This window comes from Triticum urartu, chromosome 4A, assembly GCF_056163025.1.
Source record: "Triticum urartu cultivar PI428250 chromosome 4A, HENAU_Tu73, whole genome shotgun sequence".
NCBI lineage: Eukaryota > Viridiplantae > Streptophyta > Magnoliopsida > Poales > Poaceae > Triticum > Triticum urartu.
Genome location: NC_141876.1, coordinates 100,885,814 through 100,912,496, shown reverse-complemented (window position 1 = coordinate 100,912,496; position 26,683 = coordinate 100,885,814). Strand labels below are relative to the sequence as shown.

Genomic DNA, 26,683 nt, shown 5'->3' with positions numbered 1-26,683 from the left:
AGAGCGCCTATAAGCTTCATGTTGAGCTAGGTAAACAAGCAATAACGAGAGCGCCCGGGTCGAGCACTGCCGGCGCGGGACAACTAGAGAGATCTGATGATCCGACCTGGAAGCGTATATGGAAGATGCGCTGCCCTGTCAAATTGCAGATATTTGTCTGGCGGATGAAGCACCAATCCTTGGCACTATGCACAAACCTGACAAAGAGGGGTATGAAGCTGGAGAGCTCGCGCTGCTTTCTTTGCGGGCGGGCAGAGGAGGATGGGGCGCATTTGTTCATCAAGTGTAAATCGGTTAAAGAAGGATGGCGAGCTTTGGGCCTTGAGAAGGAACGCATGCAGATCGAGGGACTCAGGGGGTGCATGTAATGCTTGACAAGCTGTGGGAGCTAGATGAAAAGAAGAGGATGCTCATAGTAATATTCTGATGGCATTGGTGGAATAATAGAAACAAGATACAAGGAGAATTTCCTATCCAGATTTCGAAGATAGTTCGGCGAACGAGATGCGATGCACTGGAGTATGAGGAGGTGTACAACAAACCACACAAAGTGGCCCCAATCGCATGGACACCACCAGCTAGTGATGAGATCAAAATCAACCTCAATGGGGCCTTTATGCCGGGAGGAAGCATAGGAGGGTGGGGCGTAGTGGCCAGGGATGAGGGAGGACATGTGATCATAGCTCGAGCGGGGCGGCTCGATCATACAGCGGATGCCTTTGTTGCCGAGGTCGGAGCAATGACCGCAACGGTCACGACAACGGCAGATCTCGGCGTCATTAGAGTCACCTTCGAAACAGACTCGCAGCTGCTCGCTGATGCTCTGGACATCGGGAAGACGGACTCTTCACCCTATGCTGCAGTTGTAGAAGACATAAAACTACAGCTCAAGATGTGGTTTTCGAAGTTCACTATACGATCCTGCCGTCGGGAGGCGAATTCTGTTGCACATGAACTAGCTCAAATAGGTCGCATGTGTTTGGCCAATACTTGTATGGAGTGAGATACAACTGTACCGCTCTTTGTGGCTGAACGTGTGTTGAGTGACATACTCAGCCACCGTTGATTTATAAAGCATTGCTTTGCCTTCAAAAAAAAATATTTGTGAGTACTACTACGCGTCGGTTTCCAACGCATGCATCCGGGACGGACCCCATAGATACATGACATATCCTAGTCAGCAAGCAGCGGAGCTTGTGTTCCGTGGGAGGGCGAGCGGTGGACGATCCAGGCAGCAAAACAGCCGCGCGATCGCGGGCGGCGAAAGCAGCGCCACACAGCCGCGGCGTCCACCGCACAAACCTTCCTCTTCCTCCCCCCCGCTGCTCTGCCCCAATCCCGCCCCCTCTATTTAAGGCCGCCCCCTCCCTCGCCTCCGCTGCCACGCCGACGCAGCCCAGCCACAAACCAGCCACCTCGCCGTCCACGCCGTCCGCCGTCGTCCCCGAAGGGACGCGGGCAGCCCGGCCGGGAGGTCTTACTTCCTTCCCTTGCAGCCCTCCGTAGCCTTCCGGGACGCTCGGCTCCTCCCCCCTCCCGCCCTCCGGTTTGTCTCTCCGGGCATCACGGCTGCTTCCGCGGACCCCGCGCGCGGCGCCCCCGCTGCGCAGGTGGAGCCGCACGGAGGACGCGGAGCACTCCCCTCGGCCGGGGGCAGCCCCTCCGACCTCCTCTTCCTCGCCGGCGGCGGTCGCCTCCTTCTCTGATTGCGCGGCGGCGCTGACTGCTAAGTGCTAACCCACGCTAAGTCGTCGTTAACAACATCCGGTACGCGGTAGATACAGCAGAGGAGATTGTAAGAGCAGTCCGGAGGAGATGGAGATGAAGCTGACGATTAAGAGGGTTCCGACGGTGCTGTCCAACTACCAGGAAGAAGGAGGCGGGGGCTGCGGCAGGAACTGCCTCGGGGATTGCTGCTTGCCTGGTGCGTATTATGCCCTGCCCAATTTTCATCTTGTTTTCATATTGGGAGGTGCAGCTCAGCTCATTTTATCCTCGAATTCGTCTATTTTTTAGGTTTATTTTGTTTCCTCTGGGGCAAAAGTTTTCTATTTCCTTCGATTATACCCTAGAATACTACTCCCTCCGTAAACTAATATAGGATAAGTGTTTAGATTACTATTTTAGTATCTAAACTCTCTTATATTAGCTTACAGAGGGAGTACTGATTACACTGAATTAGAATATGGGCTTCTTCTGCTATATCTAGCTATGTTTAGTTTAGTTTTTTTTCGAAAAGGGGGGTTCGCCCCAGCCTCTGCATCAGAACGATGCATTAGTTTTAGTAGTATGAATTTCTCGTTGTCCCATTAATCTAATCAAAGTTTGTTTTTAATTAGACAACTGAAACAAAGTTCTGAAACTTTCATTCTGTTGCCAAAAAGTTGCAGATTTAAACATCCTTTACTAATTAAACATTCTTTTTCTATAAACACTTGTAGCTTCCAAGCTCCCCCTCTATGCTTTCAAGGCCGACCCAAAGAAGCCTGCGCAGGATGATGAGCTCCCTACCGAGTTCTTCCTAAATTCTCTCCTCCTTGCACAGGTAAGAAAATACTAGCAATCAAGTGAACCTGGCTCCTACCTCATTTTGTTAGGAGAGTGGATGCACAACACACCACCTAGGTTCCTGTCTATACTGAAAATAGTAGAAAAGTTTGCATACTTAATTCTTTAGAAAGGAAGGTCATGCTGTTGTAAGAATTCGTACACTTAGCAGTTCTGCTGGTAAAACCAGTACTCGATAGTGTTTTGGTGCATTTTGTTTCCTGAGAAGATCACAGGAGTTTGTTATCGCTTACTGGCTTACAGCTGTTACGCTTGGACCAAAATACGATAAATACACTGTTCTGTATTCTTCTACAAGATTTTGTAAACATGCTAAGATATCCTCGGGTAGTTAAAATGCTTAATATGGCAGAGGAGGTTAAATAGCTCAATTTGGTGCATTTCAATGTGATATACAGACAGAATAAAAGCATGTAATGTTTGCTTTTTACTACAAATGGATCTAGATTTCAGAACTTTATCAGATGTTTCCTTTGAGGAATAAGAATGAGACCTCATCCCTCGTAACTCTTAAGCATAAGGTATCAGCCACAAAAAAACTTGAGATCCGACAATGATACCAATCCTAGGGTGAGGTGATTCCTCAAACTCAATCTGTATGTCAACTTGAGGTTGCGGGAAAATAGATGAGAAAAATCATAATTTAGTGGCACATGCTTGGCTTTACCTTTGATAGAGCTGTAATCCAGTATGGATGTTTCTAATTGTTTCTTCTTCCCAATAGGAGTTGATTATTGCAAAAATAAGCTTTGTAGGGATGAGTTTGGAATATAATACTTTTGTTTACTGAAAGATAACATTGACATGGACACAGTTCTAGAAAATTTGTCTTAAATTGGACCATCAAAACATCTCATAACGATTATCTTGTTATTTTAGGTTGGCCGTTACTTCTTTATTTTATTTTATTGTACTCTTATATTTTGACTTTGCTCTCTCTTATTAGTGGGAGGACAGGGTGGCCCGAGGCCTATTCAGATATGACGTAACAGCCTGCGAGACCAAGGTGATTCCTGGCGAGCTTGGGTTTGTTGCACAGCTTAACGAAGGCCGCCACCTCAAGAAGCGCCCGACCGAGTTCCGTGTTGACCGTGTGCTCCAGCCATTCGATTCTGCCAAGTTCAACTTCACCAAGGTTGGCCAGGAGGAGGTTCTCTTTCGCTTTGAGAAAGGTGGTGGCGGCAGCAGCTATTTCCTTGAAAATGCCCCAAGCACTGAGGGTGACCATGCTCCCAGCGTTGTTGCAATCAATGTACACATCTTTCAGCCAAAATTTACCTTTATTCCAGAATATAAATCTTGATGTTAACACTGGTACTTCCAACGGATTGCAGGTGAGCCCTATTGAGTACGGTCATGTGCTTCTCATTCCACGTGTCCTTGACCGCCTGCCTCAGCAAATTGATCCTGAAAGCTTCCTGCTTGCACTACACATGGCAGCTGAGGCTGCAAGCCCATACTTTAGGCTTGGTTACAACAGCTTGGGTGCCTTTGCCACCATCAATCATCTCCACTTCCAGGTACTTTAAGTCATTACACAAAGGCCTAACTTCTGTGCTGTAAACATAGTTGATAATTGTGGCGATCACACTAAAACTTTGTTTTTTGTACAGGCATACTACCTGTCAGTACCTTTTCCTGTTGAGAAGGCGCCTACCAAGAAGATCCCCCTTGCCAAGTGTGCGCTGAATAGTGGAGTGAAGGTGTCAAAACTGACAAATTTCCCCGTGAGAGGTCTGGTGTTTGAGAGAGGGAACACACTGAAGGATTTGGCTGATGTGGTTACCAACGCTTGCATTTGGCTCCAGGAGAACAATGTTCCTTTCAACGTCCTCATCTCTGATTCCGGTAGAAGGATCTTCGTTTTTCCTCAGGTAATTTCCGCAGTAGAGTCCAAAGCTTCTTTCTGCAAATATGATATCATTACTAATCCATCAAGAAATATATCTATACTTCTATATATTGTATGAGTTTTGAATTGTAGCAACAATATCAATCCTAGCCGTTCGTCTCATAAATCTAACGGTTGAGAATGAAAGGATTCGCAGTGAACAGTAGCCCGCACCTGCATCTGCTGGTTTCTAGAACAATCATGTCACACCTCCTCTCTTCTCGCCATGTTACATGTGCCATTGCGTCTCATAAATCTAGGTAGTTTTCCGCTGCAGCCGAGTGAAATGCAAAAGACCATCACAATAGACATTTCATTAGCAGAAAACCATCACTTTATAATCCATGGCAAAAATTATCCATGGAAAAAATTGACAGTAGTAAAAACACTTATGTTAAATGCTAATTCCTTTTATTTTCTTCTAATTGTCTTCGACATGTTTTTGAAATAGAATGAACACAATTTTCTTTGATATAACATGATTTTAAAGAAAAATAGCTATAAAGTTCAAAGTATCAACTTGTTCAACACTCGAGGTTGTAGAACTCAATTTAAGTTAACATGTATGTAACACTCTTTTGTAGTTTCAGAATATATTTTGACGATTTTTCATCAAATCTATCGCGAGATTTAACATATCGCGATGTTCCGTAACATTTGTGAACATTGGCTCCCCGCTCCTTTCCGGCCCTCATATCTAAATTCTGGCTCCGCCCTCGGCCGAGTACGAGAGATGTATGATCTGGGAGGAGAAACAAAAGCAAACAATTTGTGGGTTCCACCACATACATCTTTTTCCCTAAGGAAATTCCACAGGCATTGTGTCATGCCAATTACCAATTTTTCTATTACATTTCTGCATGCATACACCAGTAATATTATTTTTTGCTTTGAATTCATTGCAAAGTACTATATACTTTTCTTTTCTTTTACAAGAATCATAGGAACAATACTGTTAAGACGTGCATTGCACGTGTATACATACTAGTATTCTCAAGGTAGATTTTCTGCAAACATGAAATAATTTCTGTAGCTTAAAGTTTTGTGAAACACCATTTATTTAGTCTTCATTGTTAAATTAGATCACTGCCACATTAATTGCATAATGATGTTGGCTGCTGTCCCCATTTGTACCTCCCTGATGTTTTCTAATCTTTCCTGTTGCAAATGCGCAGTGCTATGCCGAGAAGCAGGCTCTTGGTGAAGTGAGCCAGGATCTGCTAGACACGCAGGTGAACCCTGCAGTATGGGAGATCAGTGGCCACATTGTTCTGAAACGGAGGACGGACTTCGAGGAGGCTTCAGAAGCATCAGCCTGGAGGCTTCTCGCTGAGGTGTCTCTGTCGGAGGAGCGATTTGAGGAGGTGAAGGCATGTATCTTTGAGGCCACCGGCCTCACTGAATCTGACGAGGAAGAGGAATCCAGTGAGTCTCCTTATGCATCGTCATCCTCCGTCCCACGAGCCTCTTCACACATGTCGGAAGGTTGCCTTGTCCTTCAGTGAGAGAGCAAAGGAAATCGTTCAGATCGACTCAGATCGCTAGGTTCGCATTATCTGTGGCTGCTTGGTGTTAGCAGGGATCCCAGTAATTGTACCGTGTCCGCTCTTGCTTGCTACTTCTGCCTCTGATCTTTAGCTACCGTTGTTGGCTACTAGTTGCTGGTGTTCATACTGTGCAGTTTATTATTAAGCACAGGCATGCGTGTTGGCTTGTTTATAACTGAAATGCATTGGTGTGTTCATCGCCCGACCGCGTTTCTCATTCTAAACTGCTACCTTTGCCTTTTCATTTGTATTTTTCTTTTGTCAAGCTTATCATTTGCACATGGCCACCGCAAATGGATCTATGATGAGATGCAGACATAACTGATAGGGGATTGAAGCAGCCATGAAAGACTGAAAGACCCATGATGCAACTACAGACAGATAAATGATACTAGCTGTAAGAACACATTGTTCAGACAGGAGGAGGTGCAAAAATTTCAGCTTATTTTGAAGTTATCACATCGTGAAACGCCAAACACCATGCTATTGGTCAGATTTCTGGCAGAAGCTTCAGCATCACCTAAGCTCCAAATCATTCTTTTCTTTCACCGATTGGCAAATGCAAATTTCACCAAATCTAACTCACAGATTGTTTTTCATTTATTAATACTGGCTACATAAACAGAGTGATTCATGTTATCACTAACTGAATTTCACAAATGAAAACTTATACCAGAGCATTTGTGGAAGAGCGCGGACATGTCGCGGTCCTAGGCACAGGCGAAGTCGATGCACAAAGTCTCAATCCCAGGCACAGTCGCAGAGAGGAAGTCGATGCACAAATGGCCTGTTGGTTGCCTGCATCTACGCATCCAAATCCTGGCCCTCAGCCAGTCCCTGTGGATGCAGTTTGGATGTTGGACCTGCATCCAAATCCTGGCCCGCATGGAACTTAAAGTACCGTTGGGTCTGACTATAGAAACGCTTGAATCTTCTGTTTTCAGCGAGCCAAGCCTGAGTGATGCAAGGTACCACATGTTGCTGCAGACCGTTGCACGTGTGGGTATACGCAGGAGCCGTCACGTTGTTTCTCAAAGTGACACCATAAATCCTCTCACCCCTTTCTCACCTCTCACTCTTCCCTCTCCCCGTTCTCTCACCGGCTGTGGCGAGCGTCATTAGAGGCAAGATTTGGACGGCGAGCACCAAGGATGACCATCGACTGCATCACCGCTTCATCTCCCCTTCGCCACCCTATGGCTGATGTGGGTGACAGTTGGGAGATCCCCACCCCCTGCGAGGGTTTCTTCCATCGCTTCGGCCCAGTCCGATGGTACCCTGTCCGGTGATACATCTCCAACATATCTATAATTTATCAAGTATTCATTCTATATTTACATCAATTATATATGGTTTTGGTGCACTTTATATTATTTTTATAGACTAACATATTAATCTAGTGCCCAGTGTCAGTATCTGTTTTTTTGCATGTCTTTAGCTTCACGGAAAATCCACATCTAAGAAAGTCCAAACACGATGAAAATTCACAAGAATTTTTTGTGGAAAATAAGAAACATCAGAAGCTTTGAGAGGCAGCCACAAGAAGTCCGAGGGCTCCACAAGGCCAGGGGCGCCCCCTAGGCCACGCCACCCAGGCTTGTGGGGCCCTCGAGGCTCCGTTTGACATAATTTCAATAATAAATTACGTAATATTCTAAAGCCCACGAAGCGAGGCCCAAAATAATTTTATCGCCGCCGCAAGCCTCTGTTTCGAAGCGTTCTCATCTGGAGCCCTTTTTCGGCACTCTGTCAGACCCACCCACGGAGGCTTCTTCATCAACCTTACTGCCTCCATGATGATGTGTGAGTAGTTTATCCTCAAGGCTGAGGGTATGTACTAGTAGTTATGTGTTTGATCTCTCACTCTCTGATGTTCTTGATGAATTCGATCTTCATTGTATCATGAAATTTATTAATAAAGTTGGATCATATGATGTTTGTCCCCCTCTACCATTTTTGTGGCGAATTGATTCTTCCTCTTTGAAGTTTCTTTATGTTGGATTGAATACTTTGGAGTTGAGATTGCATGATGTGTGTGTAGTATTAATTTGCGATACACATGGTGATATTGGGGTATTCTAGGTGACATAAAGGTTGAACGATACGATATCATATGGTGTTGCCGTAGTATATTCTCTAGAGCTATCTGTGACACTTTGGGGGTGGTTTGAAAGATTGATTGGAAAGATAACTTTGAGGTGGTTTTCCTACCTACACAATTTTATCCTACTTTCTCCGATAGAATAGAAACTTTGGAGTGATTCTTTGCTGCACTTTGAGGGATTATCACGTGGTTCAATTATGTTAATGATGTTGAGAGATTGCACTAGTGAAAGTATGAACCCTAACCCTTGTTTCCGAGCATTGCAACACCATTTTTGCTCACTTTCGTTACTTGCTACCTTGCTGTTTTTATTTATTCAGATTATATAAATATATTTCTACCATCCATATTACACATATATCACCCTCTCTTCGCCGAACTAGTGCACATATACAATTGACAACTGTATTGGGTGCGTTGGGACACAAGAGATTTCTCGCATTTGATTGCATGATTGTTTGAGAGAGAACCATATTCATCCTACACCTCCCACGATTTGATAAACTTCATCCACTTGAGAGAATTTTTCTACCGTCCTACAAAACTCTGCTTGGAGACCCAACAAAGTCTACAAGAATAAAGTTGAGTAGTAGACACCAAGCTATTTTTGCCGGCCTTGGCAGGGAGGTGAGTGCTTGAAGATATCTTCTTTAGATCTTCCAATTGAATCTTTTAGTATTTTGTTTATCACTAGTTTGGTTTATAAAAGAAAAATACAAAAAATAAATGGAAATGAAGTTATGTGAGATTCTTTCTCTTTATGAAGTCTCTCGTGAAAACTATGAATCGGATAATCTTCATGAAGTGTTAAAATAAGAATTTAACAAAATGTTTAGTGTGAGTTTCTTGAATGATAAGCATGATTGCAATGTTATTAGTATGTACTCTATGAATATCAATTGTGCTGATGATATGCAAAGCCATAAACTTGGGGATGCTATGTTTGATGAAGATGATCTTTTTAGTGCCCTTACTTTTGATGGAAAAATTACTATGATGAGAACATGCGTCCTATTTATGATGATTACAATGACGATGAAAGTGGGTTTGGAAGAGTGTCAACTTTAGGTAATAATTATCCCACTACTTTTGAGGGTGCTGAATCTTATTACAATGATAAAAGTCGATTTGGAGAGGTCATGACTTTATTTAGTGTTGAATCCACTACTTTGGAAGATGTGTCAATTTATTATTATGAGAACAAAGTTGCTATGTATGAAGATTATTGTGATGACACTTATGTATAAAGAATAATTATAACCATGAAACTTCTCATCATGATTTTAATGCTCAAATTGATTATGTCAATCAATTTTCATATGATAGTTATTTGGTTGAATTTGCTCCTCCTGCTATTGATGGAAATAAATTTGCTTATCTGGAGAGTAATAAAATTTCTATGCATGCGGATCATGAAAAGATTGCTTTTTTATGTGATAGTTATATTGTTGAATTTGTTCATGATGCTACTGAAAATTATTATGAGAGAGAAAAATATGCTTATATAAACTTCAACAACATTAAGTTTTCTCTTTTTATGTTGAAAGTTTTAAAGCTACACTTGTTTTGCCTTCCTATGCTAGTTGATTCTTACTTCAATAAATTGTTTGCTTATAAAATTCATATGCATAGAAAGTGGGTTAGGCTTAAATGTGTTGTTTATATGATTCATGATGCTCTCTTATGTTTCAATTCATACTTTTATCTGAGTATCATTAAAATTATCATGCCTAGCTAAAAGGCATTGAAGAAAATTACTTGTTGGGGGGCAACCCAATATTTATCTTTACTATTTTTGTGTGTCTACATGATTAATGCTACTGTAGTAATCATGTTTTGTACCTTTTATTGTTGGGGAATGCAGTAATTTCAAAAAAATTCCTACGCACACGCAAGATCTATCTAGGTGATGCATAGCAACGAGAGGGAAGAGTGTTGTCAACGTACCGTCGTAGACCGTAAGCCGAAGCGTTATCACAACGCGGTTGATGTAGTCGTACGTCTTCATGATCGGACCGATCCTAGCACCAAAGGTACGGCACCTCCGTGATCTGCACACATTCAGCTCGGTGACGTCCCGCAAACTCTAGACCCAGCTGAGTTTCGAGGGAGAGTTTCGTCAGCACGACAGCGTGATGACGATGATGATGAAGTTACCAACGCAGGGCTTCGCCTAAGCACTACAACGATATGACCAAGGTGGAAATCTGTGGAGGGGGCACCGCACACGGCTAAGAGATCAACTTGTGTGTCTATGGGGTGCCCCCCTCCCCCGTATATAAAGGAGTGGAGGAGGGGAGGGCCGGCCCCTTTATGGCGCGCCCAAGGGGAGTCCTACTCCCACTAGGAGTAGGATTCCCACTACAAGAAATATGTCAACTTGTGACCACCACTATTGGTCACTGAATGGTCACAAATTTCCATTTGTGACCTTTTTGTGACCAAAAACATAAGGTCAAAAGCTGGCCGTCATAAACTGACATTAGCGACCTTTCTTCTGGAATGGTCGCAAATGTTTATGACCCAAAAAGGTCGTAGATTTAATGACCAATTGTTTTGGTCACTAGCAATCCGACCACACCACGTCAGATCCACCGTGGCAAGCTGACGTGGCAGACTTATGACCAAATGAAAAGGTCGTAAAATAGAATCAGCCCGGTCCATTTCAGCCGTCTTGATGGGCTAAGCCCAATAGTTCAGCCCATTTAATTTATTTTTTCTCTTTATTTTGCTTATCTGCATGGGCCTGGCCCAATAATTTGGCCTTTTATTTTCTGGGAATGGAGCCTTTTTCTGATGAATTTTTTTATATTCCACTATTGTTTTGGGCCACAGCCTTTTTAGTCTAGTTCGAATTTGGGCCTTGGCCTTTTTATTTTGTGTTATGCAGCCTTTTGTAAATTTTTTTCTTACAGTCATTTCTTTTTTTAGGCCCAAGCCTTTTTAGTCTAATTCTTGTTTGGGCCTCGGCCTTTTTAGAGCCCAAGTTCATATTTTGCATGACTTCAGAAAATGATCAACAAGCCCAGGTTCACAAGATCCACATAACTATAAACATGCCCAGGTTCACAAGATCCACAAGTGATCCACAAGGCATAAAACAGCCAGGTGCAAAACACTACCAGATGCAAAACACTACCAAGTGCAAAATGCAACAAACACTACCAGATGCAAAACACTACCAGATCCACATAAGTTCACGACCTACTACGACATAACTTCACATCAAGTTCAAAGACAAACTGCACAGCAAGTTCAAAGACCATCAAACTGCCTTAGCTCCAAAGAGAGCCATCAAGTGAGCTAACTGCTCTTCCTGCTCTTGAGACTTCTTGCGCAGCAGCTCAAGTTCCTTGTCGCGTGCAGCTTCAGATTCTTCCGCCTTCATCTTGATTGCCGCCAATTCTTCTTGCATCACTTCAGCTTGAAGCTCAGACCTCTCCAGCTTCTGCTCAAGGTCACGAACATGAGCAGCAACTTCAGTTGTTGCTTTGCCGGAGTTGTTCCTAGATGACTGGAGCCCAACATTCCTGAGGAATGTGCTTTGCTTGACTTCGGTCTTGAGGACTTGTTCGACAATTTCAACAGCAGACTTTGGCTCTTCACCTTCTGGTACCGGCGCGTCCTTCATTTTTTCCATCTCAAGCTAGCATATGGAGGAAAATGATAGGCATTAGTGGGAGATCTATTTCACATTTTGCAAACCAAACCAAGCAAGAGAAACTAAACCAGCACACAAATGGATTATTTGAAGTAACTAAACCAGCACACAAAATCTATACAAGAAGATGATGACTAGTGACCTGGAGACATGCAATTGGAACAATATGATCACTTCATTAAGCCTAGAATGGTGGTTCTATATAAGACGGCTTCCCGAGTGAGCCAATCATCAAACTAACATTCAGATCAAATTTCATCATATCATAAAAATGCATCAAATAGCTACAGCAAGTTCTGATATCTTTGTTGAACTATCAAACAACATCAAAGCATGGAACATAGCGTGTGTTCTTGACTGGCTCCGAATCAAACAAGATCAAATCATCAAAGCATCAAAGTTGGTTGTGAATCAAACAGGGAAAAGCATGGAGTGACTTACTATAGCAGTCTTGACTGGCTCCGAAAACCCGTGCTTCTTGCTGTTGTGGGTGGCCTTAAACAAGTTAATCGCAGACAGCTCCTCACCCTTACGCTCTTCTTTCTGAAATGGTTTTCAACAAAAATCAAAATGTTATTCAGCAAGAATCAGAAATGTTATTCAATGAGGATCAAACGGTAAGGTCTCTAGAGAAGAGTTCTCACAGTGGCAAAAATGTGTGCTGTGTAGTGCCTGGAACCAGTTCTGTGATTGTACACGACTTTTTCTCGATTCATCTTGTTCGACACACAGGTTTCCTACAAAAAAGCATACTGTCAGCATGATCTAGCACTAGCATATCATGTGCAAAACATAAAGCATCAAACAAAGCAGAGACAAACCTTGTGTCTTGGGGTAGACCACATCTCCACCAGAGCTTGCCATTCACCATACGTTAGATCAGGCACCTGAGACTTAATGCTGACTTTATTTGCGGCTACGGTATCAAAATACTTCTTCTTGATCTGATGGCATCTGTTCTTTGAATATTTCTGCAGAATATCTTTGCACGAGGTCTTAATGGTCTCTGAGTCCATGTTCATCTCAAAATTTGCCTACCAAGATAGCAAACAAGGTAGGAACAATATTAGTGATCATGCATAGGTGTAACAGAAAATAGATAGCACATTAACTATGAAACAAGTAGCTTACAGCAACTTTCCCAATGTAGTTCTCCAATAGACTAGCATTTTTTTGTATAGCTTGAAGTGAGGAAGAACCGGAAGATGGCTTTTTGCAACGAGTCCACACTCAGAAGCAAGCTTTGCTGCCTGCAGAGGCTTCTCTGGACGAATCATCCCTTCGGCAATTTGGATAGGCACCTTGCTACCAAGCGACTTGGTGATCCTCTCTAGCCCTTTGCCCTTTCTAAGTCTAGTCTTGGGAGTCATTGCATCTAAAAATGAAACTGAACTCATAAATTAGAATAGAAATCGACAAATGCAGGAATCGACAAAAGCATACATGATCATTCCATTTGGAAAATGCACTAGTAAAAGATAGCATTGCAAAGGTCAACTTGCCTGATTGAAGCACAAGCTGCTGTTCTTCTTCATTGATGACAGCGTTCCTGTCAATAGAAGGTGCAACAGGGCTGAGGTCTGTGTGGATAGTGCCTGCTTCATCAATGCAGATGGTTCCTGCTTCATCTAGGCAGACAGTGCCACTTCCATCCATGCTGAGAGTGGTTCCATCATCCATGGGCGGCAACTCATCACCCATTTGCACCGAGGTCTGAGAGTCCATGCGTAGCATACTTTCCTGATGGTCCGTCGCAGTCACCATCCTTGCTTTCTGCCTTGTGACTCTATCAAGGGCAGGTTCATTAGGTTCCAGGATCCTCTTTTTTTGTCCTGGAGCTGGGGCCATCACCCTTTCTGGAGGCATTGCAGCAGATGTTTCTGAGCTCTTGTTCTTCTTGCTGACTGTCTTCTTAACACCAGGCCTCTTCGTCCTAGATTCCTTCAGTGCCTCGTATAAACAGCACGGAAAAAAGCATTAGATCACAAGAGAAATATGTGAGCATAAGGAATAACATAGAATAACAGAACCCCAATCCTCCAAGCAAGACAGAGTTTGCACCTTAACAATCTTGTTGACTACAACATCATCCACTTCCTCTCCATCAATAACTTCATCCTCCTTAGGATTGTACTCTGGGTCATCATTGATAACTCCACTACCCTCTTGAACCTCATCACTTCTACCTTCTTGTACACCATTTGTTTTCCTAATCATCGACGCTATTGCACCGATGCCAAGGGACTGGAACATCCGATTGTTCCTCATGATATTTCTAGCCCTAAACTTCTCGTACTCGATGAGAGGCTCTTCTTTGCATGATAAAGGAAACGTAACTATTAGGTGAATGTTTGGAATGCATGGACAGGCAGCCAAACATATCTTATGAAATTTTATTATCATTTAATCCTAGTTATTCAGGTAAGGAAGACTAACAGCACACAGGCACAATTAAGCCAGCTTATTCAGATTGCAGCAATACATTTCACTTAGCATATTAAGACACAGATTTTATGAAACTGACAGTATAACCACAAGGAGCAAGTTGCATACCAACGGTTGGCCTCATGCTTGACCTTGTCATCCTTGCCATGGATGATCTTGAGGTGGTGCTTGCAAAATAGAATAAACAACAATCAGATACAACAGGGATAAAGTAAAATGATGCACTTGTATCAATAAAGGAAAGCATTTGTACCATCATGCACATACATGTAATACATGTGAAACAAACTTGATGGATCAACAATACAGTGATCTAGTGTTACTAATTAGGCAAACATGTAAGTGCACTAAACAAGCATGCATGTACACTAGTAGCAAGTAGGCAAAGTGCATAAGTGCTACTAATACAAGCAAGCAAGCAAGCAAAGTGCTACTGATAGAAACAAGCAAGCAATGAAGGAAATTGAAGAGAAGCAAGCAAGTACTATTGATACAAACCCTAATTAATAAGCAAGCAAGTAGCTTCTTCTCCAAGTTATACTAATACTAGCAAGTACTGCTGATGGAAACCCTAATTAAGCATGTACTGCTGATAGAGCCCACCCCGCACTCTCTTTCCTTCCCCAGTCCCCACATGATCACATATACATCATGTGGTAAATCTGACAACGTCTCGTGCTAGTATTAGTATAGCACAATGGTCTACAGTATATGATTGGTACTGTGACAACACTATCAGGTACACCATGAATGGCAGATGGACTTAATCATTTAGTATTAGTATAGCTCGTAGGAATGGCAATGTCTCGTGCTAGTATTAGTATAGCTCACAGTAATGGCAGATGGACTTAATCATTTAGTAATGAACACCATGAATTAACTAGACCAACCAAGAGAGCATATATCACACCTACATGAACTACTCTAGTAGTACAGTGAGCAGAAAGCTTTCTATATGTAAACCAAAGCATGGCATGAGCTCACAGGATAGAAACCAAACATGAATGGGAACCTACATACCCTAGATAGCATGGGAACAACAACTACAGAGCTTTAGATTTAGTGGTGACCATAATCAAGAACAAATAACAGAGTGCCACAGCAAGCAAAACAAATCGAACACCCAAAAAGAATAACATCCTTGTTCTAGCAAATACAAAACTGGGAGAATGCTTCAAAGGAAGATTTCTCAAAGAACATGTAGCCATTTCTGCGAATATGCAAATGGATATCAATACTTCACACAATGGCACAACAATTACAGCACAAGAGCTTACTCCAGGTTCTTATTTAACTCAAGAGGTGGCACTAAACTAGCCAAGTAAATTTAAAAGGAATATGCAATATAATCCAAAACTTTAGTACCTGCTAGGGATTCCAAAGAGAAAACTACTACATCCTGTTAACTATTAGTATGGCTACAAACGACCTTTTACAGACATCAACTTCAATGTCATCAAGCAATCAAATCGCTATGACTATAGATTAACAAAGCATAACAAGGATTAACAAAGCAAATGGCTCTGAAGTAATACACTATGACAAGTAAAGATTAACAAACCATAACAATGATTGGCAGCAGAGGGAGATGGAGATGGACAAAAACCTACTTTTGTGGTAGCCGTGCTTGAGCTCCTCCTCCTGATGCTGCTCAATGACCTGCATGACAAACAAGGCCATGGATGAGCTGCCATAGGGCATCCACATGACAACACAAAACATCAAGCAACGACATTGACAGGGATGCAAAATCAAAATAGAGCATACAAAATCTAGATTAAAGAACCACCTCCGCACAAAACCCTAACCCCATGAATCCATCCCCATCTCAAAATCACATTACCAACGACATGAACCCTAACCCCATGAACAAGAAGGATATCATCCCATGAATCCTAACCCCATGAATCCATCCCCATCCCCATGAAGAAGAACCCTAACCACCAAGAGATCCTAACCCTAACCATCAGGAGATCCTAATCCTAGAAGATGCACCATGAGATCCTAACCCTAGAAGATGCACCATGAGACCCACCGAACCACCAGAAAATCCTAACCCTAATGAGGGGAGTACCTGTCGTCGTGTTGTAGATGATGCAGTAGTGGCTCTTGTCGCAGTCGTCGCTCGCGTCTACCCTCTTGTCACCACCGTCGTCGATGTAGAGGAGCGGAGCGGCGATTCGTCATCGGGGAGCAGAGCGGGGCGGGGCGAAGCAGAGGAGGAGGGGCTAGGGTTGCGGGGTGGGGAGAGGGGAGGGGGGATTCGTCGGGGCTGGGAGGTGGGGAATGGAGGGGCAGAGCAGTGGACGGGCGGCGGGGCTGCGCGGAGCAGGGGAGGGAGTGGTTGTCGGTGGGGCGACTTGGGGAGGGAGAAGCTAGGGTTCGTCGGGGAGAGGGGAGGGGAATGGGGAAATTTGGGGAGGGGAGGGGAGGGGTGGCGGTGCGGCATGGAGCGGGCGGCGTGAAGCAGGGGAGGGGCGGCGGGGCGGCGCGGAGCTGGGTTCGTCGGCGTTCGACGACGGAGCAGAGGAGGGAGGGTTGCGGGATGGGGAATGGGGAGTGGGATAGGGTTGCGGGCCGGGAGGGGAGATTTTGGGAGGGGAGGGGATCCAGCATGTTAGTGGGAGAGGGAGTGGTGGGACCCGCCTGGTAGTGGGAGAGGGAGTGGAGGGAAATTTTGGGAGAGGGAAATTTTGGTGGAGGGAAAATTTTGGTGTGGGAGGGAAATCCTTTTGGGTTTGGGGGTAGAAAAATAGGGTTTTTTTGTAAATTTTGTAGAAATCAAGGTTAAAATCATATCGAGTAGCTGAAGAAAACGCCGGTATTGCAAGTTTAGTATTTTTGCTAGTTGGTAGGCCACATTTGATGATGTGACGCGGAGGTCTCCCATTTTTTGATTTTTTTTGAATTTTTTACGGTGTTTTCAAAAACCGGCCGATTTCGTCGCGGCGACCGTCCGTGGCTAGGGTTGAGCCGTGCAAATCTGTTGTCGATTCTGTGATGAAATGCCTACCCGTGAAGCTAAAAAGCATTTTTAGTGAAAATAACGGGCAAGCTATGGAGGACCCGTAGTTCAAATTCCAGCCGGTTCCAGCTGAATCGGCCGAAGGTGGTCTGAATTGCCGGGAGTAGCTACGAGGGTCGGAAATGCATGCTTTTTGGCGACCGTCCATAAAATAGGGTCTACTTTGAGATAGACATGGAATGGCGCCGTTTGGGGTGCCCCTCCTTGTAGCCGCTTCATGAAAAACGCATGTCTTTTGCATTCAAAAAATGAAAAACGTTTTTTTGTTAAACAAGTTGGAACCTCGCTTTGGCAACATTGTTTGCCATCACAAGACGGAGGCCCCAATTTGGGCATATTAGCAGAAACTATTCAATGGATGCGGCCATATCATTGCTAGTTTGGCTTGAAAGCCATGAATCTTCGTTCATGGTAGGTCGTTTTTGAGAACACTTTTTCAAGAAAACGCCGGTATTGCAAGTTTAGTATTTTTGCTAGTTGGTAGGCCACATTTGATGATGTGACGCGGAGGTCTCCCATTTTGTTGATTTTTTTTGAATTTTTTACGGTGTTTTCAAAAACCGTCCGATTTCGTCGCGGCGGCCGTCCGTGGCTAGGGTTTGAGCCGTGCAAATCTGTTGTCGATTCTGTGATGAAATGCCTACCTGTGAAGATAAAAAGCATTTTTAGTGAAAATAATGGGCAAGCTATGGAGGACCCGCAGTTCAAATTCCAGCCGGTTCCAGCTGAATCGGCTGAAGGTGGTCCGAATTGCCGGGAGTAGCTACGAGGGTCGGAAATGCATGCTTTTTGGCGACCATCCGTAAAATAGGGTCTACTTTAAGATAGACATGGAATGGCGCCGTTTGGGGTGCCCCTCCTTGTAGCCGCTTCACGAAAAACGCATGTCTTTTGCATTCAAAAAAATGAAAAACGGTTTTTTTGTTAAACAAGTTGGAACCTCGCTTTGGCACATTGTTTGCCATCACAAGACGGAGGCCCCAATTTGGGCATATTAGCAGAAACTATTCAACGGATGCGGCCATATCATTGCTAGTTTGGCTTGAAAGCCATGAATCTTCGTTCATGGTAGGTCGTTTTTGAGAACACTTTTTCAAGAAAACACCGGTATTGCAAGTTTAGTATTTTTGCTAGTTGGTAGGCCACATTTGATGATGTGACGTGGAGGTCTCCCATTTTGTTGATTTTTTTGAATTTTTTACGGTGTTTTCAAAAACCGGCCGATTTCGTCGCGGGGACCGTCCATGGCTAGGGTTTGAGCCGTGCAAATCTGTTGTCGATTCTGTGATGAAATGCCTACCTGTGAAGCTAAAAAGCATTTTTAGTGAAAATAACGGGCAAGCTATGGAGGACCCGCAGTTCAAATTCCAGCCGGTTCCAGCTGAATCGGCCGAAGGTGGTCCGAATTGCCGGGAGTAGCTACGAGGGTCGGAAATGCATGCTTTTTGGCGACCGTCCGTAAAATAGGGTCTACTTTGAGATAGACATGGAATGGCGCCATTTGGGTGCCCCTCCTTGTAGCCGCTTCACGAAAAACGCATGTCTTTTGCATTCAAAAAATGAAAAATGGTTTTTGAATTTTTACGGTGTTTTCAAAAACCGGCGGATTTAGTCACGGCGGTCGTCCGTGGCTAGGGTTTGAGTCATGTTTTTAGCATCAAAAAATGAAACTTATATTGTTTCATACATGAGCATGCACAAAAACCCATAATTTTATCTTTCATCCATGAGCATGCATAAAAAATTTCAATTCCCATCAATTACCAAACTGAATATTCATTGTTAAAAACATGACTTGTTTAGATGACACTGTCATACAGCATCCATGAGCATGCACAAAATTAAACCTGACATACTTAACATTGACATGTTCATATTACACTAACAAGATTAAACCTAACATGCTGAACACCTTCTTAACATCTTCACTCATCCTTCTTCTCCTTCATCAACCTGATGCGCTCAGAGTGGCGAATCCCAACGCGGATGTACTCCTCTACCACAATTGGCATGGTCCTGTCGCCAAGCTATGGGATTGCAGGCGCCGCCACCATCGCGAGGTCGTCGTCCGCCAGCACCATAGCAAGGACGTCGTCCGCCACCACCATCGCGAGGTCGTCGTCCGCCACCACCATAGAAAGGTCATCGTCCGCCACCACCATAGCAAGGTCGTCATCCGCCACCACCATAGCAGGGTCATCGTCAGCCACCACCATAGCATGTTCGTCGTCAGCCAGAATAGGATGCTCCTCGTCATCCCCGCTCTTCTCCTTGTCATCCCCGCTCTGCTCATCATCCCCGCTCTGCTCCTCGTCGTCATCCCCGCTCTGCTCCTCGTCATCCCCGCTGCTGCTCCCATTGCCTGGCCAAATGCAACAAAGTGTGAACATGGTGTTGTCGTCGTGCAGGTAGAGGAAGCCAAAAGGACAGGAAGAAGAGAGGCAGAGAGCTTACTGGCATCGTCGTCGTGCTAGTAGTACATGCGGCACATGGTGTTGTCGAACATCTTCACGGTGAACATGGCGTCGCTGTCGTAGCGGAAGACAAGGAAGTACCCGAGCTGTAGCTCATGGGCGCGGGTGAAATGCTCCCAGCCGGGCCCTAGGTACATGTGGCCTTCACCATCAAACACCACCAACACTTCCCACAGCCTGTGAAGCCCGCTGCCGGCCTCCCGCAGCTTCACTTTGTGGGGCTCACGGCCGGCGAGCATCTTTGCAAACTTGTCAGGCAGCCTCTGCAGCGAGGGTCAAGTAGTGGTTAATTGTGGCAATCAAGCACTAGACAGCAGAGTGATGATAAAGAAATGAGTGATGATAAATATACCTGCCTACTGCAAGATTTCTCAATTACGACCTCGAAGAACTCGAAACCTTCCAAGCCAGCCATCTCACTTCTCTGAAAAGCAGCATTGTAATTAAACAACAAGTTACCATAAACAGGACTGGACATAAATAGGAACATAACCAAGTTTATGATGGCAAAAGTGATAAAAATGAGAAGAGCAATGCACTTGTGGATATTTATGATAGCAAAAGTGAGAAAAAAAAGCAATGCACTTGTGAACATTTGGAATACTACTACTCTATCTACAATGGACCATATCTGCCCATGTGCCCATGTCTACTATAAATGGCAAACACAGCATCAGGATCATATCTACTATAAATGGACCATATCTACAATGAACCATATCTACTATAAATGGACCATATCTTCCCATGTGCTACATTTTGTTAGAACCCAGCACTTAAGAACTGAACCCTAGATTCTCAATTTAAACACACCTACCTAATACAGTCATGTACAAAACTGAACAGCTTTATAGTCGTCGATATGCGCATGAAGGCTATTGGCTTGACACCGATATAGTCATGTACAAAACTGAATTTAACACTAGAATTTCAGAGATTCAGAGCTATTGGCTTAATTTGCTTTGCTAGGGTTTATATAGCCATAGGCCACTGGAGGCTAGATCCCCTACAAGTTTAACTGCTCCAGTGTGCCGCTGCATCTTTTTAGACAAATATAAACATGTTTATTTTAAAAACAAACAAACAAAATTGGAAAATACTAATACACTTGCAACATTATAAGTGTTGGCATCATTTTTTCCCCTTTCAGTCTGCCTTTTCTATTTCTGATGAATTCTACGTCACTGTGAAGAGAACCATAGGGAAACTAGCATACCTAGCAAGGTAGCACCACATCAACTGAACATGGCCAAAAGGGACCTAAACCTAAATGCCTAATTCAGTCTGCAAAATCCCTCTGAATGTGGTCCAATCGCTCGGCAGTTGGGCTGGAATCAATAGAACGCACGCGCAGGCACAATACGACCATTAGCCATACGCGCAGGCACAATACGAGTAACTCCTAAATCAGCATGCTTGTTGGCCTTGTTGGCCTTGTCGACAAAGAACATGGGGGAAACAAAGCAAATCAAAGAACACGGGGGGAACAGAACGGACCTGGGGGACGGCGACTGCTTGAGCTTGTTGGCCTTGTCGGTGTCGTGGACGATGCCTCCTCTTGATCTACTACTCTATCTACAATGGAACCCTAATCAGCATGCACCGGGGAACCCTAATCTAATCAATAGGAAGAGGAACAGGAAGGACTCGGCGGATTCATACCTTAGGAGGCCGTCGCTATCGATGGAGGAGTGGTTCGCTAGGGAGGCCGTCACCGTCGATGGAGGAGAAGGGGATGCCGGCGGCGGAGAGGAGGAGTGGGTCGAGTGGATAATGGAGAGGAGGAGTGGGTCAAGTGGACACGAGGAGTGGGGAAAAGAGTGGGTCCACTTGTCAGCGAGTTCTGTTTTGATATATTGAAAAGGGTTGGCATAGAGTACAAAACCAAGAGCCTCTAACTAGCCCAGTGGTAGAAAAACAGTGGAATAAGCGGCAAGTCGTGGGTTCGAGCCCCCGCTCGCCCAATATTTTTTGGTAGCTCAGGGGAAAAGGGTCGAGTGGGTAGATTAGCAAAATGGCCCACTTGTCAGTGAGTTGGTCGAGTGGCCCACTTGTCAGCGAGGTCTGTGTTTGATACTTAACTGGTTTGATGATTTGAAAAGAGATGGCACAGAGTGGACGACCAGTAGCCTCTTCCTAGTCCAGTGGTAGAAACATAGTGAAACGAGCGCACAATCATGGGTTCGAGTCCCCGCTCGCGCATATTTTTTTGCTCACAATGAAATGGGGCCGCGCGTGGGATCACATGGCTGTCTGATGGAGCGCGCCCAAAAATTCAGTTAAAACAGCTTTGAAAACATCTTTAGTTCACCAAAAACAACATCTTCAGTTCAAAAAACATATTCAGTCCAAAAACAACATCATTTTGCAATCTTTTACATCACAACCAAAACTACATGATCACCAAAACTAAGAAAAACAGCTCTAAAAACAACATCTTCAGTTCATCATTTTGCTTCTTCATTCAAAACAACATATTCATTTTGCATTGTATCTTCCGTCACCAAAACTACATCATTTTGCATTGTATCTTCAACCATCATCTGCCTCTCCATCACTACACAGTCTCATGCATTTTGGTACCTGGAGAGATTTGTAGTACAAAAACTACATCAGGATCACATCAACAACAACTACCAAGGAGACAAAATAGCATTAGATCACCAAGGAGACCAAATTTACCTTCGCTACTCATCGTCGTCGATACAAAAACAAGGAACTCTATGCCCACTCCTGTTTTCCTCATCATCACTACAATATTGCAGCATAGTATGATCAGTCCGGTTTTCCTCATCCTCGCTTTCATGTCCATCCTCTACCACCTTTCTTCTTTTCTTGATGCCTTCAACTGTTGCAGCACCAACGATCACACGTTCCCGGTCCCTTCGCACTCTGCTTTGCACCGGAACTTCCATAGAGTCATCATCAGCTTGCAACGGAACTTCCGTAGAGTCATCATCTTGGTATGTTAGTCCACCATCACTGGGGCCCTTTTCCACTTCAGTTTCAGTCACACTCCACAAGTGTTTGTGCTGAAAGTTTTGCACAACTCGCCATTTTCCGTGCAAAAGAGTGTCTAGCAGATAAAACACCATTGTTGCTTGTGTTGTTAGAATAAAGGGATCACTCTTATACCAGCACCTTGCAGTGTTGATGCTTTTGAAGTGGCCATCATATTTGACAAAAGAGTCTCTCCTCTTCTTGCTACCAAGCTCAAACCAGTCACAACGAAATAAGACAACCGAGCGATGGATGCCTCCACTAGAGTTGTACTGCAACTCTACGATGCTTCTCAACTGACCATAGAAGTCAATGATCTCACCATCATGTGACCCCTCAGTGACGATTCCACTATTCAGTGTCTTCCTTTTTTCCTCGGTCAACGGTGTGGTACCAGACACCGTCAGCAATGCATGCTGAATACACTCTCACTCGCTTATCCGGTAAGCATGCCAAAGCAAATAGATCATCACTGACCTTCTTCTCCTCATGCAACTTTCCAATCTACACAAATAAACCATTTAGCAAACAATGGTATTTAACAATGGGTGAATAACACAGAAAACATAAAACATGTGGCTAAAGATCTCACATGATTCTTAAACCACTTAGCAAACCCCTTGGCAACCCTTTTATCAGAATTGATATTGCTTTCTTCCTGATTTAACTCTTCCTTGCATTTCCTACAATGCCAACAAAACATGTGAATTAAAACATTAGGCTGGTGCCAACCCAAGCAAAAAAATATATATAATGAGTGCACAAGATATAACATACTCGATATATGGTAGAACCTCGGCGCAATTGCTGAGCACAAACAAAACCATCTTGTCATACTCATCACCAGCCTCCAAGTATTGTGAGGCTCCAAGAAAGTTCACACCATGGTTGAAAACAGAGACATCACCACTTTGCGAATCAGACCGCTCTCTATTTCTGCCCGGCCGGTTCCATCTTGTTTCCACATCATCAAAGTATCTAGAGCAAAAAGTCAAGCACTCATCAACGACATATGCTTCAGCAATAGAACCTTCAGGTCTTGCCGTGTTTCACACATAACGCTTACAAGTAAGCAGCCTTCTTTCGATTGGGTACATTCAACCGTATTGCACAGGGCCTCTAAGCATTGCTTCTTTGGGTAAGTGCACCGCCAAATGGACCATCACAGTGAAGAAAGCTGGAGGGAAAATCTTCTCGAGCTTGCAAAGAATAATTGGGATTTCTTTTTCAAGTCTTTCCAGGACAGTTAACTTGAGGGTTTTGCAGCACAGTTCTCTAAAGAAATTTCCCAGCTCAGCAACCGCTTCATATATATCCTTGTGCATGATTCCTCGGAGGCCCGCCGGTAAAATCCTTTGGAGGAGGATGTGACAATCATGGGTTTTCAGTACTGAAAGCTTGAATCCATCAGAAGTAACACACTTTGCTAGGTTAGCAGCATAACCATCTGGAAATTTCACCGCTCTTAGGAATTCACAGAATGCAAGCTTTTGTTCTTTATTCATTGTATACCATGCTCGTGGAATTTCAAATGAATCTTCATCTTCATTGTGCTGTAGATGCAAATCTTCTCTTATGCCCATGTCCTCCAAATCAAGCCTAGAACTAACTGTGTCCTTTGTCTTCCCTTCAATGTTCAGAAACGTCCCTAGCAGATTCTCGCATATATTTTTCTCAATGTGCATTACATCGAGATTATGCCTTAATTTCAGATCAACCCAGTATGGCAGGTCCCACAAACAAGACTTCCGGTCCAACATTGACCTTCCTCATGCTTTCTTTTCTTCGCCAGCTTTCCTGGTCTCACATCTTTCACCTTTTCAAGTTGCTGCTCCAGCTCTTCTTTAGTGAATTCAGCTGGCTTGTCACGGGTTTCATTCTCACCATTAAAATCTTTGCTTCTTCGTCAGCGATGGTTTCGGTGAAGAAAGCGGCGGTGCCCAATATAGCAGATCTTGCTCCTTATTCTCTTTGAGCAAGGGTCTTTGTCACAATGGACACAAGCCTGATAACCCGCTGTGATCCTCCCAGACAGAGTGTGCAGAGCCGGGAAATCATGGATGGACCATATGATCGCAGCACGTAGATTGAACTTTTCTTCCGGATTCAAGGCATCGTATGTAGGTACACCAGTCCAGAGCTGGAGCAGTTCTTCTACGAGGGGCTCCATAAAGACATCAAAATCCTTTCCTGGAGAATCTGGACCCGGGATAAGCAATGACATCATGAAGTTGGACTGATCCATGCATGCCCATGGTGGCAGGTTGTACGGCACCACAAAAACTGGCCACATGCTATAAGACGTGCTCATGTTCCCAAACGGATTAAACCCATCTGTGGCAATGCCAAGTTTTATGTTCCTCGGATCTGCAGCAAAATCTAAATGTATACGGTCAAACTCTTTCCATGCCTCTCCATCCGCTAGATGGCTCAGCTCATTGTCCACAGGTTGCCGCTTCAGCTTGTGCCACTGTACCTCACGCGATGATTTCTTCGAGATGAACATCCGCTGCAGCCTTGGTATCAAGGGAAAGTGCCTCAGTACCTTCTCTGGTATTGACTTCTTCCCATCAGCATCTTTCCACCTAGATGCATTACATTTTGGACAGTTGTCATGCTTTGCTAAATCCTTCCGAAACAAGACACAGTTATTTGGGCACACATGTATTGACACATAACCTAACCCCAGCCTGCGGATTATGCTCAATGCTTCATCATAAGATCTGGGAACACAACTATCAGGGAATTGCAAGCTCAAAAGATGGAGTATTGCATTGAATGTGGCATTGCTAATCCGGTAGAAAGACTTGATGTGGAGTAACTTCACGGTGAAGGTAAATCTTGATAATTTACCCCCTTCATGAGCTGCGTGCTTCACCTCCTCTAACACCTTAGCAAACAACGATTTCTGTCCATCAGCACGATCTTCAGCATCGTACAAATCCTTCAATAGGTCAGGAATCCTATCATCTTCATGCCCATCCTCTTCCTCCAAAACAACATTATCTCGCAAAACCTTTTCCATGAAATCAATGCCAGCATCACCACCACCCATCATATGAGGGGCCTCTATATTAGCTTCAAAATGTTGAGGTTGTCTGTCTAAAGGTTCTTCATGATATATCCATCTATCATATGTGCTGGACATCCCATTAAGAAGCAGATGATCTTCCACTCTTCCTTGAGCCATTCTTGGACGGTTGATGCATTCACAACATGGGCAAAGAATGTGAGCATCGTTGGCAAAATTTGCCCGAACAAATGCCATGAAATCATCAACTCCTTTCATATGTTCTTTCGAAAACTTTCTAACTCCTTCTCTAATCCAGCTTCTGTCCATCTGCCAAAGACAACAAATTGTTGCAACTTAGCAAATCAATCTAAGTGCATCAACATTAATTAATGAAAATGGATGGAAGTAATGGAAGCTAAAATTCCAGAAAATTTTATATGCTAATTGCCTAACCACAAGGCCTGAAGAATTCTTAACAAACAAGCTGAACAATTCCTAATAGTACATCAAGAAAATTCATCTATGCATTATCTACCAAACAAGCAAGCTATCTCCTAACTACTAATAGTGCATCAACAAAATTCATCTATGCTGAAGAACATCTGACTGAAATCCATCTCCCACTGCTCGGGTGACGAGAGAGGAGAGGGGGGAAGAGGTGAGGGGTGCATACCGGGAGGTGTGCTTGCGGCGGCGGCGAGTCCCCCATGCTCGGCGAGCCCCCACCACCGTTGGTCGCCTACGCCCCTGCTGCCCCCCGCCTCCACGCCCTGCCTCGCCTCCGCCCCCTGCCGGCCCCGCCCCTGCCTCCGCTGCCGGCCCCGCCCCCGCCTCCGCCCCCTGCTGGTTGCTTCCGCCGCGAGGCTGTGGGCGAGGTCACCTGCGGCGAGGCCGTGGGCGAGGTCACCTGGTTGCTTCCGCCGCCGCCCGCCGCCACCTGGTCGGAAGACCTAGA

General features: G+C 44.3%; 3 protein-coding genes across 3 annotated transcripts; 1 reads left to right on the top strand and 2 right to left on the bottom strand.

The window, feature by feature from the left end:
- Positions 1-1,353: 1,353 nt before the first annotated feature.
- On the top strand, positions 1,354-6,208 carry LOC125550914 (GDP-L-galactose phosphorylase 1). The gene is made up of 6 exons (XM_048714034.2): positions 1,354-1,924; positions 2,442-2,545; positions 3,515-3,820; positions 3,903-4,088; positions 4,182-4,442; positions 5,635-6,208. The coding sequence occupies exons 1-6, from the start codon at positions 1,816-1,818 to the stop codon at positions 5,962-5,964; spliced, it is 1,296 nt and encodes a 431-aa protein (XP_048569991.1). The 5' UTR covers positions 1,354-1,815; the 3' UTR covers positions 5,965-6,208.
- A 12,766-nt stretch (positions 6,209-18,974) lies between these two features.
- LOC147974979 (B3 domain-containing protein Os03g0212300-like) lies at positions 18,975-20,492 on the bottom strand. The gene is made up of 3 exons (XM_087519582.1): positions 20,068-20,492; positions 19,696-19,978; positions 18,975-19,603 (listed from the first exon to the last, which is right to left on the bottom strand). The coding sequence occupies exons 1-2, from the start codon at positions 20,308-20,310 to the stop codon at positions 19,712-19,714; spliced, it is 510 nt and encodes a 169-aa protein (XP_087375708.1). The 5' UTR covers positions 20,311-20,492; the 3' UTR covers positions 18,975-19,603; positions 19,696-19,711.
- Positions 20,493-24,621: 4,129 nt separating this feature from the next.
- On the bottom strand, positions 24,622-26,055 carry LOC147974978 (uncharacterized). The gene has a single exon (XM_087520222.1). The coding sequence runs from the start codon at positions 26,053-26,055 to the stop codon at positions 24,622-24,624; it is 1,434 nt and encodes a 477-aa protein (XP_087376348.1).
- Positions 26,056-26,683: the final 628 nt, after the last annotated feature.

Coding starts and splice junctions, on each gene's coding strand:
- LOC125550914 (XM_048714034.2), top strand. CDS start 1,816: ATGGAGATGAAGCTGACGATTAAGAGGGTTCCGACGGTGCTGTCCAAC. Junction 1,925..2,441: donor CGGGGATTGCTGCTTGCCTG/GTGCGTATTATG, acceptor AAACACTTGTAG/CTTCCAAGCTCCCCCTCTAT. Junction 2,546..3,514: donor ATTCTCTCCTCCTTGCACAG/GTAAGAAAATAC, acceptor CTCTCTTATTAG/TGGGAGGACAGGGTGGCCCG.
- LOC147974979 (XM_087519582.1), bottom strand. CDS start 20,310: ATGTTCACAAGTGCATTGCTTTTTTTTCTCACTTTTGCTATCATAAAT. Junction 19,979..20,067: donor AGAAATCTTGCAGTAGGCAG/GTATATTTATCA, acceptor CCCTCGCTGCAG/AGGCTGCCTGACAAGTTTGC.
- LOC147974978 (XM_087520222.1), bottom strand. CDS start 26,055: ATGGACAGAAGCTGGATTAGAGAAGGAGTTAGAAAGTTTTCGAAAGAA.